The sequence below is a fragment of the Hesperophylax consimilis genome, chromosome 16, assembly GCF_061612785.1.
Source record: "Hesperophylax consimilis isolate HC1 chromosome 16, BYU_Hcon_1.0, whole genome shotgun sequence".
In the NCBI taxonomy this organism is placed as follows: Eukaryota; Metazoa; Arthropoda; class Insecta; order Trichoptera; family Limnephilidae; genus Hesperophylax; species Hesperophylax consimilis.
Window position 1 is genome coordinate 6,412,645 of NC_142851.1, and position 15,317 is coordinate 6,427,961.

At 35.4% G+C, this 15,317-nt stretch overlaps 1 protein-coding gene across 4 annotated transcripts in view; it reads left to right on the forward strand.

The window, feature by feature from the left end:
• The window catches only part of KrT95D (phosphofurin acidic cluster sorting protein KrT95D), a 277,937-nt gene that overhangs the window by 247,374 nt on the left and 15,246 nt on the right, over positions 1-15,317 (forward strand). For 2 of the 4 annotated variants that reach the window (XM_089640830.1, XM_089640827.1), the window contains 7 exons: positions 1,709-1,802; positions 5,914-6,130; positions 6,790-6,929; positions 7,601-7,741; positions 10,335-10,463; positions 11,614-11,761; positions 14,295-14,447. In XM_089640830.1, the coding sequence (XP_089496956.1) occupies positions 1,709-1,802; positions 5,914-6,130; positions 6,790-6,929; positions 7,601-7,741; positions 10,335-10,463; positions 11,614-11,761; positions 14,295-14,447 (1,022 nt within the window). The remainder of the gene's footprint in view (positions 1-1,708; positions 1,803-5,913; positions 6,131-6,789; positions 6,930-7,600; positions 7,742-10,334; positions 10,464-11,613; positions 11,762-14,294; positions 14,448-15,317) is intronic. The other 2 variants (XM_089640829.1, XM_089640828.1) reach the window with 2 other exon arrangements.

Consider the following 15,317-nt stretch of genomic DNA (forward strand, 5'->3'; position numbering starts at 1 on the left):
GGTCAGTGGCCGAGTTGGCATCGCGTTTGGGTCCCACCCAGGCGTGGTGTGTTCAATTCCTCGGCTGGCTAAGTCCTCCATCACAACACAAGCAACATTTTCCGCTTACTGTGGTGGTAGTAGGAGATTTAAATATATTGTCAATTTATTCGTAACCCGGGAATGATTGTGTCTTAAAAAAAAAAAAATTATTCCATGAGCCGAGCCGCGAATTATTGGAAAGGAACGAAGCAACTGCAAACGGCGCAAAACGCCGCTGTTTATGCGCACCCTAATTCTCCGTATACATACGCGAGCCAAACTGCTGAACTGAACCTCAACTTATGGGAAAGGAACAAACAACGCTAACGGCCGCTTGCAGTTGCTTCGTTCCTTTCCGGTAATTCGTGGTTCGGTTCGCAAATGTATACGTACCATGAGGTGTTTGAAATGAAGCATTTGTGATCACGATCATGGATATGAGGGAGGAATATGATATTGTTATTTTGTCTATAGAATTGTATTTGTAATTCGTAACTTTATTTAAATGACACTGGTTTGTAATACCTTCTTTATGTTTCAATCAATTTCAATATACAATAATATTGTTGTGAATAAATATAATTTTTTATTTATTGTGTGACATTTTTTATCTTTCCACCTAATGAAGATTAGATTTTTATGATGCTTTATTCAATGCAAAATAAATAATTGATCATTGTTAACAAAAAACCGTGGTTAATTATTGAGTGGTAAATAAATGATTTTGAATCTTTTCACAAAATTAATATTTTAATGCCACGCAATCCTTGCCACCCATTGATGTATTTTAGTCTATGTTGCCACCGTCATTTTGTACAGCGTCAGCTACACTACTCGCTTCGACGCTTCGACGAAGTCCTCGACGAAGTTAGCCGAAGTTCGAAGTGCGTGCCCACACTCGTGCAACTTCGCGAGTAACTTAGTCCAGTCCTTTGACTCGGGCGCATTTACCGACAACAATCGGAAGTCGTGCGAAGCGAAGCGAAGTTGCCCGAAGCGAAGTGAACTTCGTGCCCACACTATCGTATTCGGTCAACTTCGATCAACTTCGCGAGTAGTGTAGCTGGGCTTTACGATTTTTTATTCTTTTGACTTTTTACTCTTCTTCCTCTCTGCACCAATTCTGTTTCCTTCTTCAGTGTGAAGCATTATTTTTTTACATTAGCTCCACATATGAAGCCCAGAGGCAAATAGTTTCCCTCAGGGCCTATGTCATCTTTGGGGATGCTGTGGGGAGGGCTTTTAAGGAAATGAAGGAAATTAGTTTCTGGAAAGGAAAAGGCTATGAGGGGTGGGTATGAATTTGGGGGTCAGTGTGTTCGGGAGTGACAGATAAGACAATAGATCGTGAGAGTCTGGAGAGGTGAAGGAGTCTCCTTCAACCGGCCTCTCACGATCAGGTCCACCCTCCAAGACTTCAACAAACCTCACCCCATGAACCCAAGCATCAGTGGGGTTCGAACTCCTGAAAAATGACGTTTTGTCATTTACTCCCTTCTGGCTGGGAACGGTCGATATATACCTAATAGTATACATAAACTCTTTGGCAGATGTGTTGGTCATCCAATGAATGGTTCCCGGGCGGCCGTACCCATAATATTTGCTGAATGGGGCTTTAAATTAATCTACTTTATTAGAACATTATGGTAAATGGTTATAATAATTGTTATTATTTGTTTATTTTCAGACTTCAAATCTTGCTGCAGAGAAGGAAAAAATACAAGAACCGCACCATTCTTGGCTACAAAACCATCGCCGAAGGCATTATTCGAATGGACCAGGTAAATACACTACACATGCTAATATATACAAGGATAATGAACATCGTCCCTTTTGCTTTAGCTTTATTTTGTCCTGTCATATATTCTTTGCTTTACTCACATACATACATTCTTTGTCTCATGTTTTTCTGACTATTGAAATCCGATTAGACAATTTTTTTTTTTTCAACAAACATTCCCTGATTACAGATGATCTAAAAATATTTGATTTACTACTGTCATTTAAAGACCCTGTAGTAAGTTTTCAAAGATGGTTTGAAATGGAGATATGTAAATACGGTTCCATGATAACTCAACACTCATATAAAGTCATTAAAAACAATGAAAAAAAAATTTAAACCTAACCTAACCTAACCTAACCTACTTAACCCAGTTAATAAAGTTTTTGTTTCATCACTTTCGATGACTTTATATAACTTTTTAAAGATGTGATGAATTATCATTTTGATGATTTACCCGGTCACCGTAAATACGAATGTTAGAGGGAGCGTGCTCATATTAAAAAAACGATAATAATTAAGCGAAAATGGTGAAAATATTTAATAAACACAACTCATTTGAAATAGAGCAAAAATCTCTGAACAAATGCTTTAGTTGCATTTAAAGATACACTGTGAATTTTTTCATGCTTATTACATGTAACGGAACAAAACATGTTTTTAATAATTTTCAGAGCTTACTTTACGACTTTTTTCTATCGAGGTAATTTCATATAATTAACGTTTCGGCATAAACAACATAAAAACTTAAGAGAGTTAACGAGAAACTTGTTTCGGTAGAAATTGGGTATGCGGGGGCGTTAATGCGATGATGAAGGATTTGGCTTGTAGAGGATTGAACCCGCCATTCCTAGGTATGATGCTTTGTACCACTGATTCAATTCACTTAATCATGCCATGACAACCCCAACTCTTTCTTCTATCAACTCTCATTTCTGTTCAAAGCATTAAGGCGATGCCATACGTGGTAATGCAAAATCATGTGTTTTTGGTTTGAAAATTTGGTCGCCTAGAAATGTTTCACATGCTTTAATTAAATACTGCGAGTAGAATACATCTTGGCCTTTGAAATAATCGAGTATTTTTTAGAAGTCTTTTTATAAGCCCAGAAAAAAATTACGTAAAAGCCTATGAAAACTGCTTTAATGTTCAAAATCTCCTACTTACGAACCCATTTTCGGTTATAATTTTATTGTATAATGTGGCAAATTAAGTTATTTATAAAATGATTGAAAAAAAATTAAATATTTATGCCTGAACATCCACAACATAAAATAAAAGGCAGTTTTGGCCATGTTTTTTTCTCGCATAAATCAAAACAGGCGGATGGTGTTAAGCGGGTATTTAAACCTTGTCGCCATTTACGTAAGGGTTGTTATTGATAGCGGCTCAATTTAAAATATTAGACGACGTAGTGCATCGCCTTAACCGTAAACTTTCGCCTTGCATTCTTTTCAGATCATAATAATGTGGTTTTAAAAATGATCCAAAAATTTTATTATTCAGCAACGCAATCTGTTCCTATTTTACTCGTTTGGATATGTAAATGATTCCTTTCCTGTGAAGACATTTTAGGTGCATAGACAGGAACTTGTTTCAGAATGAATGACTTTCTAAACAAGTCCAAATATGGCATATTATTTGATAAATAATTTGACGCCAACTATTATTGATTTAAATTATTTATAATAATATTACGGGTAAGCATTTCTAATTTTAGTACGCGTCATTTTTTAATCAGTTCCTTCCAACTGTTTGGAGCCCTTTTTCATAAACCTATTTTTTTCCGTAATTTATTAAAATTGCCATTTTATTTAATGAGTTGAAGTTCTGTTTTAACTTGATCATTTTGCATTTCATCTGTCTGTAAATTTGTTTGTATGTTCCGTTTCCAGTTTGGAAAATCTGCTGCACCCGTTTTTTTTTATTCAAGCAAGCCTTACTTTGACTAAGGACGGGTTGTTTCGGAGAATTTGAACAATTCATCAAATTTCAACGTTCATTTTCCGGCTTTGTGAAAGTCCTACTTAAGTTCTGTTACTATATCATTGTAGACTGGTTGCTTGACAGAACTGAAATAATAACAGAACTTGGAAAAATCTTTCACAGAACTTGAAAATTAACTTTGAAATTTGAAGAATTGTTCAAATTCTCCGAAACAACCCGTCCTAAGCTTTTCAATATGCATTATAGTACATACCTGCCTGAAGAAAGTTTAAAAAAATAATTGTCATTGAGATAGTGACTTTTTTCTTTTCTTTAGAACATTTCATTCAATTTTCTTAGACAAGTATCTTTAGACAAATTGTGTAATTGCTTATTTAAAATTTTAAAAATGTTACGCAAAATATTACATGGTTTATAATTAATTCCTTACGTATATAAGTACTTAATTACAAATAATTTGTTTTAATATTGTAAAGCAATACCTTGCAAAAACGTATTTTAATAAAATAAATTAATTAAAGCCATCTATGAGAACATAGAATATAACGAGTCGCGTTTAACCTTAGTGAAACTCTTCTGACTTCTTCTACGACATCCCTGTTTCAATACAGTAACAACCACCATAGCTGTTATATCTTCACCAACTTCATAAATTCCCCGAATCAATGCAGTAGCTCCCATCATAACTATGTTATTTCCACCAACTTCACAACTTCCCTGATTCAATGCAGTAGCTCCCATCATAACTGTTACATCTCCGCCAACAACACCCCTTATTCAATGCAATAGCTCCCATCATAACTGTTCTATCTCCACCAACTTCACAACATCCCTGATTCAACGCAGTAGCTCCCATCATAACTGTTAAATCTCCACCAACAACACCCCTGATTCATTGCAATAGCTCCCATCATAACTATGTTGTCTCCACCAACTTCACAACTTCCCTGATTCAATGCAGTAGCTCCCATCATAACTATGTTATCTCCACCAACTTCACAACTTCCCTGATTCAATGCAGTAGCTCCCATCATAACTGTTAAATCTCCACCAACAACACCCCTGATTCATTGCAATAGCTCCCATCATAACTATGTTGTCTCCACCAACTTCACAACATCCCTGATTCAATGCAGTAGCTCCCATCATAACTATGTTATTTCCACCAACTTCACAACTTCCCTGATTCAATGCAGTAGCTCCCATCATAACTGTTAAATCTCCACCAACAACACCCCTGATTCATTGCAATAGCTCCCATCATAACTATGTTGTCTCCACCAACTTCACAACATCCCTGATTCAACGCAGTAGCTCCCATCATAACTGTTAAATCTCCACCAACAACACCCCTGATTCATTGCAATAGCTCCCATCATAACTATGTTGTCTCCACCAACTTCACAACTTCCCTGATTCAATGCAGTAGCTCCCATCATAACTGTTAAATCTCCACCAACAACACCCCTGATTCATTGCAATAGCTCCCATCATAACTATGTTGTCTCCACCAACTTCACAACATCCCTGATTCAATGCAGTAGCTCCCATCATAACTATGTTATTTCCACCAACTTCACAACTTCCCTGATTCAATGCAGTAGCTCCCATCATAACTGTTAAATCTCCACCAACAACACCCCTGATTCATTGCAATAGCTCCCATCATAACTATGTTGTCTCCACCAACTTCACAACATCCCTGATTCAATGCAGTAGCTCCCATCATAACTATGTTATTTCCACCAACTTCACAACTTCCCTGATTCAATGCAGTAGCTCCCATCATAACTGTTAAATCTCCACCAACAACACCCCTGATTCATTGCAATAGCTCCCATCATAACTATGTTGTCTCCACCAACTTCACAACATCCCTGATTCAACGCAGTAGCTCCCATCATAACTGTTAAATCTCCACCAACAACACCCCTGATTCATTGCAATAGCTCCCATCATAACTATGTTGTCTCCACCAACTTCACAACTTCCCTGATTCAATGCAGTAGCTCCCATCATAATTGTTACATATCCACCAACAACACCCCTGATTCAATGCAATAGCTCCCATCATAACTGTTCTATCTCCACCAACTTCACAACATCTCTGATTCAATGCAGTAGTTCCCATCGTAACTTACCATCTAATTTGTTATATCCATCAGGTGCTGCAGCGCTCCATGGACATGGAGCTGGAGCTGTGTTCCGAGAGCAGCGGGGGCGGCAAGGGGGACAAGGGGGACAAGGGTGGCGAGCGTGGGGGCAGTGGGGGTGGCGGGGGAGGCGCGGGCACGGTGCCCATCGCCCGACTGGCCGTTCACCAGCTGAGCTCCACGCCAGTGGATCATGACACCAAGAATAATAATACTCTTCTGATCGCAGGTCAGTTAAAACTAACATTTCATAATAATTAATAACCATCACACTGTTTCTCCGCAGGGATAGAGAGAGGATAGACTGCCACACAATACTTGCTTCACTTACTTCGAGCTAGTAAATAAATCTGTCCAAAACGACAAATTGTAAATTGTCCAGGAAAGGATTTTTTCTGATTTTGTTCACCTAAATGTATGGCTATAGAGAGAGGTTACAAGTAATTAAAAAACATTCTACTTATGTGTCTAAAAATATTTGTATGTTTATTTTATCAGTATTTAAGAAAAAAAATGCATTTAGGACTGCAGATCACGGAAACCAGTCATTCTGTAGTATAATGCAATCCTAATCCACACTGTGAAAGTTGGGGTTGTTTTAATAACTTCAAAATAAGACATGTATAATTGAGTAAGAACTGAAAACTGACCATCTTGAATCTAAAACTGTACCAAATACTAATTATAATTGTCAAACTAACCCGAAAATTATTTTATAATTTATCGGCATTATAAATTGTTTGGAGACGTTTATGAGTATAAAGAACAAGATATAGGGTACACTTTTATATACAACTGGATATTTACTATGGTATTTTTGGATTTGTCTGACTAATGAACTGGACAAACGCATGATTATTTCTTTTAAATAAATTTTTATTAATTTAGATCGGGGCTACTCAGATGAAGAAGAGGAAGCTGAATTCAGTTCAGTGGAAGACGGAGACGAGGGCATCATGAGCTCTTACACCTCCAACCGGCATAACAGAGCCATGGCCTACAATAAAAGAGATCTCTCTTATACAAAGGTATGCCGCCCGCCATTCTACATTCTATTATAACATACAAAATTTACCGACCAATAAAATAATGTAAATATGTAATAAATTTTGCCACAAATCTTAGCTGTACTTACCAAGCAATCTAATAAAATCCTTTTCATTGTTAGCTTGTAGTGAATTACTTATTAGAAAATTTTCAGCAAGCTATCAGAATAATCATTTGTAGAGGTGATGTTATACTGCTGCCTTTAGTTGAAATTTTATTTGCATGAATTCGACATACTAATATTCCCGTAAAAATCGTAATTAAGAATATTTCTATGTGCTCTAGGTATAATTCACTATGTGCAAATCTGTCACTTTACAAGAGCAAACTTAATGGAAAAATAATCGTGGTTTGATCATAAATTAGTAGGATAATCTAAGAAAAATCGATGGAAAAAAATTAAGTATGTTATCGCTCCTGTAAAATAACCATTTAGCACACCAGTATTTTGCAAATTAGGGCATATCATGAATTTCTAATGAATAAATAGGATTTTTAGAATTGACCATCTGCCGATTTGTGTAATATTTAAGCCTCTGAGGAAGGAATTTTGGAAAGATTGGTCGTCTGTTGATCTGTCGTCAGGTGAGGAGGCCCAATGTTCGGGACTGTATGGACAAACAGGGGTCTATATTGAGATGTTTCTTTTCAGCTGGACCATGACAGAGATATGGGCTACTCGAATATGGAGAGGGACGGTTATATAGGGACTAAGGGTGCGGAGAGAGACAGCGATAGTGAATTTGAAAACAGGCTCAGCAAGAGGAAGGGGGGAAGCAGGGGGAAGATGGCTGTATGTAGATACATTTTGCTAATTGCAGAGCGCTCATCCCAAAAGCAACTATGTGCCAAAAGTCACCAACTAAACCTAGAGCACCTAACTTAACCAATTATTAAACTACACAAGTTGACTGGTACTTCATTAAAAATTATAAAGGATGTAATACAGGTGACATTTACAAGCAAATAAAATACGTTTATGTGAACATAGTATATATTCTCAACAGTTTTTTTATTGTTTAAAATGCCCTTACGGGGGAGACTTGAAAATGGTAATTAATCAATAAGTGAACTATTGAGAGATGGCAAGTAAAGCAGCAGGGGTTTTCAACCACCAAGCCATCTATCTTCTTTCATTGCAGTTTGTACCAAAATTGGCACCATTTATCCACAATTGCCAGAATTTTATCAAAATTGATAGAATTCTACCAAAATTGATGGAATCCTACCAAAAATTAATAGAATATTACCAAAATTGATAGCATATTACATGATTCAGACATATTTGGAGTATGTTTTTATTTTTCCCCTTCATTGCTCCTAACCATCTGGAGCCAGTGAGACTATGGCATCCCCAATTGGGGTATGTTGTGAGGCCGAAGGTTGTGGCGAGGGGGAAAAGATGAGTAAGAGGAAGGTGGAGAAGAATCTGGCTTATCAGATCTGATCACCAAACATGGCTAAAGCCATTTCAAGCAACATTTCAATTCTGAATGGTTGTCTTCCACTAGGGGGATACTGAGTTCCACTCTGGAACGTGCCGCAAATATACTATATATTATTTTAAATGAGTAATTTGTGAATAATTACAAATTTACTTGCACACGCCGGGATTTGAACCCGCCACCTCCAGCTTGCTAGTCGAGAGCCTTACCCCTCTACCACGGAGGCCGATGTTCAGATACTATCTTCACATGATTTATTTTTTTGCCATTGAAATTCTCTTCTATGACATCTTTCAATATATTTTATTAAGTACCATATATAATAATTTGAAAAAATTACATATTTTATGACACAATGAAATAAGTCTGCACAGCTCATATTGAAAATGCATAGCTTATTTCACCAATTGAAAGATATGACGCATAGTTGCTTTCGAATTAATCCTTTGCAATTTTTTTTGTTTTTTCATACCCCGTTGCACCCCTTTGTATTTACACCAGGTCGTACTACTTCATGTTTAGATCCTGCCAGCAAACAGAAAGCAAACAACCCAACACCCCTTTACAATATCTACCTACATTTTATTGTTTCTTTCACTTTGTACTAAAAAATAAATTAAGGTTAAAACTCACTAAGTGTAATAATTTTGATTGACAAAAAATAATTTTTTCGGGCTTATCAAAAAAAATATTTTAACGATAATTTTATATCTGAAAGAACTTTGCTTAAGGTTAAACGCAACATACATTGTAATCTACACATTCATAGATGGCGCTAATTTAATTATTTTACAAAAAAAACACTTTTTGCAAGTTATGCTTTAAAACAAGGCTGCCCAACCCCAGGCATCTTGTAGCCACCCCCCCCCCCCCCCATGGAATTCGAAAAATTGTTGTGGGGAGCACTCATTTTGAATTTTTTTTGTGGGGAATTATGTTTTATAGAAATTCTCTAACAACCCCCCCCCCCCCCATGGAAATAGGAACCGTCAGTATTCAGTAGCCCGCCAGTGATTTTTAAATCGTCAATTTCGCCCAACTGTTAAAAAGGTTGGGCAGCCTTGCTTTAAAATATTAAGATGAATGATTTGTATGTGCAGTGTACATACAAACAGATAATTCGGCCCCTTAGGGTCAAAAAAACGTATCTCATTTTTTCTCTACTTTACAGGAGAGCAAGAAAACATAGTTCTCAATTAATCAGTGTTGTATACTTTTAAACAAACGAAACATATTAATAATTTCTTCTCATTTAGTTAAAGGATGGTATTTTGTGCTTCTGAACCATCTTTTAAATATAAAATAGTAATTCATTTTACCATCCGTAACTCAAAATCGATAAAAATTGAGTTACGTTTTTTTGACTCTAAGGGGCCTAATTCATCTCAATATTTTAAACAAATAATTCATCTTAATATTTTAAACAAATAATTCATCTTAATATTTTAAACAAATAATTCATCTCAATATTTTAAACAAATAATTCATCTTAATATTTTAAGCAAATAAGTCATCTCAACATTTTAAACAAATAATTCATATGAATATTTTCAAGCAAAACTTGCACCAAGTGGTTTTTTGTAAAATAATTAAATTAGCGCCATCTATGAACTCATGTATGTTCCGTTTTCGCTTACAATTTATGAACTGATTTAAATATTAAAAATTCAAAATGCACGTAGTGATTTTACAAGTGTTCCATAAATGGGCTAATAATTTTAATTTGCTTTTTTATTAGTTTGGCTTGTTATAACCAATTATTTTTTATGATCAGCCTAATATTTTTTTGTCTGTAGTGTGTGTACATAGTCAATACAAAAACACTTTGATTAATTTTTAGCATTTCATACTTTTTCCAAAATTGGTTGTTTTTCCACCCTATGTGTTTTTTTTTGTTGCACCATCTTCTCTGTCTAATATTTTGTTTATTTTTGTAAACAGCAAAGGAATTTGAAGCAGAAGTTTGTGGCTCTACTGAAGAGGTTCAGGGTGCCTGAAGAGTTGGAGCCAGGGGGCAATCGGAACTCCAACACACTAGAGGGAGATAGGGAAATTGACGAGCTCTTCCAGGTAATTTTTGGCTTAATTTTCTTTGCATCTCCATGACTTCCCCGTTGTATATAATTAATATGAAGCAATCATTTGTACAATAAATCTATTAAATACATCTATTTGAATTTCACTTTTGTTTCGGTAATGAATTTATGCAAATCTTTGAAGCAGAAATTAACCCACTTTCCAACATCCGATCTAGCTGAAACTCAGCAAATATACTTGTTGTCGATGACAATACATTCCATCAACTTTTGGTGGCAATCTCTAAAATCGGATGATATTCATCAGTTAATGTACGAAATAAATGTCAATCCTACCCAATCGGCATTTGTCTCAGTTGTTAGCGCGGTTGACTCTAGTCCCTGAGGAGTAAAATTCAATCCTCAGTCAAAGCAAAAAAAACAAAAAAATTTAAATTTATTTATTATAAAAATAGATGTATTATAGTAAAAAGAAATCATTTGGTACAGCTTAATTTTTTTTTATTTGGAATAAAAAAAATTACTTAGCCTGGTCTTGAAAAATTATTGAATCTCAAAATAACCTTCTACAACATTCTAAATCGTATTGTAATAATGCCAGAGAAGATTGTTTTTTCCTCTTCCTGTCAACTGTGGCTAAAGGGGCATAAATGAGGATATAATCTTTTTACCCGTACTTTAATATCATTCAATAATATCATAATAATGGTCTCGACTCACCAGAGCTAACCAATTTAACAAATATTCATATTCCAACAAGATCAACACGGCAATCCCATTTGTTTCATTTACCTACATATAGAACTAACTTTAGAAAAAATTCACCCATTCCACGTATATGTGCCCAATATAATACTAAATTTCAAAACATAGACATTTTTAGCAATACACTTCACAAATATCGATTAGAAGTAACTCGTACGATCGAAAATTAATACAATAGTATGGAATGTATCCAGAGCATCTCCTATCCTCATCCTTAATTCCTATTCCTCCCCTCCTCACTTATAATATATATTTTTTTTTTATGCAATAAAACTCCATCTCCAATCAATTCTAATATAGGAGACTTTTTTTGGCTTGACTATAATTAACATATATATATATTTATATTTGCTCTGTTAAAGCTGTTTGTCTCTCTACAAAATAAATAAATAAATAAAATAAATAATGTAACTCCTCAGGAGTTGGATTCCCTGTCTTGCGGCGAAGACTCGGGCCCCGAGCTGGACACCATCAGCATCAGCTCTACCCCGAAGCCGTCCTTGCGTCCCTTCTTCGCCAGTTCCCGGAGCCTAGCCCACCACGAGAACTCACACACGCCGCCTGCAGGTACGCATCTTGCACGCAACTAGACTATGCGGAGGAAAATGTAACTGGACAAACAGAACATAATAAAATAGAGGGCTAGGTCAAATTGGTTTTTTTTTAATTCATTTTCATCACTTTCGTTAGTATTTCATCGCTTTGTTCTGTCACTGTTCTGTTATTTCATGGAACCGGGATGACTGGTGATTCTTATGATATCACAGATTAATAAATTAACGTTTCGAATGCTGTTAATACTTTAATCTTCTTTTTGATTGGAATATTCAAAACTCCATTACATTTGGTGACTAGACGATCAGCGCCATATAAATTTTTTGACATTTAAACATTCTCGTCAAATGCTGATTCTCTGAACGCTGTCAAGCATAGCGATCGTGATGAACTTCGAAATATTATTGATAGACCAATTATTAGAACCACTTTTTTATCAATGATTGTCTTTGCACAAACTGGTCCCTGCACTGGCCGCCTTTGCTTGGTTGCATGGAGAAGAGAGATTCAGAAATATTTTAAAATAGTCTGGAACCAACCTTTTGCGATTAAAAAAAATAAAATGTAAGGCAAGAAATTGGTAATTTGTAATCAAATATGTACATAGCTTGTGTCCACGAGCTGATCGAACTGATCTTTCATCCAGATCGTCCAAAAACGCAATTCCCAACTAGCAAATAAATAATTAAGCCGTTAAAAGGTCAAAGTAAATCGTATGAAATCATTTGTGACTATTAATAATGTGTTCGGATATTTTTATTAGTGTGCAACAATTGCTTGATACTTTTTTCACTTGTCCAGGTCGTTCATCGCACCTGGACAAAGTATTGATGATAATATTAACAATTGACATTGATTGTATCGTTTTACAGCTTTAGTGACCAGTGAATTTAAATTTTTATATTATTTTATTAGCGTACATATTTAATTTCTGGATTATATTTTGCTCAAATTTTTGGGCTTTTTGCAGTATTTTGAATTGAGGAAATTGGTGCATGAGATAATTTAAACACTTTTAGCAAAGTGATGTTATATACTATGAAAAAAGCAATAGATTTTTAATTTTTTGTAAAGGCCAGTAAGGAATAGCTATATATAAAATACAATTTAATTTTTTTATATTAGAATTAGTGTAAATTACATTATTTGAGAATATGTTAAAATAATGATTTAGTTTTTTTATGATGACAAAAAAATAAAGCGCATTGAATTCTATGGATGAGTTGTTTCAAAGAATTTGAACAATTCATTAATTTTCATGTTCTGTGAAAGTCCTATTCATGTTCTATTATTATATCAGTTATTTGAAACAACTGGCCAATTATGATATGTATAATAACAGATCTTGAAAAGAACCTTTACAGAATTTGAAAATTAACTTCGAAATTAGATGAATTGTTCAAATTCTGTGAAAAAACCTGTACTAACTCTTGAATTTCTTGATTAAAATCACAATATTTTGCATCTCCGGGACATAAAAGCTTGTTGATTGAAATATGTTTGTATTGGAATAAAACACTGCATTATAAATGGTTCCATTCAATGCCTGTCCAAAATGCTGTCACTTCATTCACATTTAAAAACATCATTTAACTATAGAAATTTAGTTTTATCATTTGCTTCACCTACGTATCTTTATTGCTACTATAAAATCTCTCGATAGGATGTGATTACTATAGCTCTCGAAAAGGGTAGTCGAATTTATCCTTAACTAACTGAAGTTCCCGCCATTGCCCGGGCCATACACAGGGTTTTTCGAAATCAGATGTAGACAGTAATTTTCATCTTATTTTGAGTGTCAAGTGTGCAAAATTTCATCAATCTCAGAATAAAACTGTAGATTTGTATAAAAATCGAATGCACAACGCCTGCTTGCCACAGACACTTTTCTTTATACACTCGGCGTCACAAAAATCGCACCCATTGCAAAATGTTATGAGACAATAAAGCGATTGTCTCTTCAGATGTCCGGCGTCGTCGCCCTGATCCACACCTCTGGATTAAGCCACCAGGCTCTTGAAACTGTTGGAAAACCCGTTGAACGGTAAAACGGTTTAGTTGCCGAGCAAAATCACACTGTCGTATCCCTGATTGTAGTAGCGCCACCACCTGAGCGGCTTCGTCAACAGTGTCCATTTTAAGGAGTTGTTTTCTAGCGCTAATTATTGACGTGTGTCCTCTTCAACGTTCGGATAGTGAACCTACATATGACTGAAACTGCTTCTTTATAGCCCAGGAAGATGACAAAAGTTGTTGCACCTGTAAAGAGTATATGCCCAATATTTTTTTAACTTTTGTGATACCGAGTGTATAGATAGATTGAGAGAGAATGAAATAGATTCTTTTCTCACGCATTTTAGCGAACTCAAAAGCATTGGATTATTTTTCACATGAGCGGTTTTAATGTAGCAACAATAATACGACGGTGAAATATTATAAATTATTATCATTTGCTTTGCGTGCGTGCGGGTGTGTGTGTATATGTGTGTGTGCGTGTGCCGCTTGTGTCTGTATCTGTGTGCTTACTTTACGCTCCGAACATTAGCCGCACGTCCAGCGGTCCCGGCCACTCCCGCCGTTGCTGCCGTCACGGGACAGGTGACGCAGGACAGGATCTTGTCGGCCGCAGCTCCCCCACCCCAGGATACAGTATTGCAGACAAAGGACAAACTCAGGGCGGCTGCCGTAGGATCGGGAGGTCAGTGTAGATGATAATGTATCGAATGAAGCATTCGGTAATAATCCTGAAAGATAAATTAATTATTATAAATGATTGATGGGGGTTCTAGCACATTTTATACCCACTTAATTACAGTATGTTATGTTGTGGGTGTCAATCATTCCCAAATTGTAATATGGATACATTTATTGTATCAAGTTACATAGAATTTAAATGCATATTTTTTCAACTCCCTGACGTAAATTGTTGTTTCTTGTAGTAACTGTTAAAATAAAGTCTTATTAATAATCTGTGTGTAACTTAAGCGTAAACCTTTTGTTGCTTGAATTCTGCAGGATTTTACAGAGTGTCTCATTGAACAAAAAATTCCCAGCATAATTGTAAAAATAAGTTATTCATCATAAAGTCTATTTATTAAATTTGTTAAATCAAGAAAACAAATCTGCCAAATTTATAAATTCGTGCAGTCTTTTTTGATGTCAGTTAATGGTCTTCAATCTAGTTTATTTAAAAATCAAGCACTCTTTTAATTATTGCACCAATATCTTTCTTCTGTCTTTTCCTTTCTATTAAAAATTTCATATTTATAATTTTAAATTACCATTTTGCAAATTATTTTACTTGTGGATTCTTCAATATTTTTCGAATAGGCTTGGTACTCTAACTTTTTAACCCCCAGGGGCCAGACCTCTGCAATAGCAGTCTTGAAGAAATGTGCCCAAGCACTATACGAAACACTGCAATTGCAGTATTGACCTCTGGGTGCATTGTCAAATGATAATAATAATAATAACACAGCATTTATATACGCAGTTCAGTGTCATTTCACTTCAAGTGCGCTTTACTATAACAAACTTAAAACGGTAATTTAGTATTAGTGGTCATGTT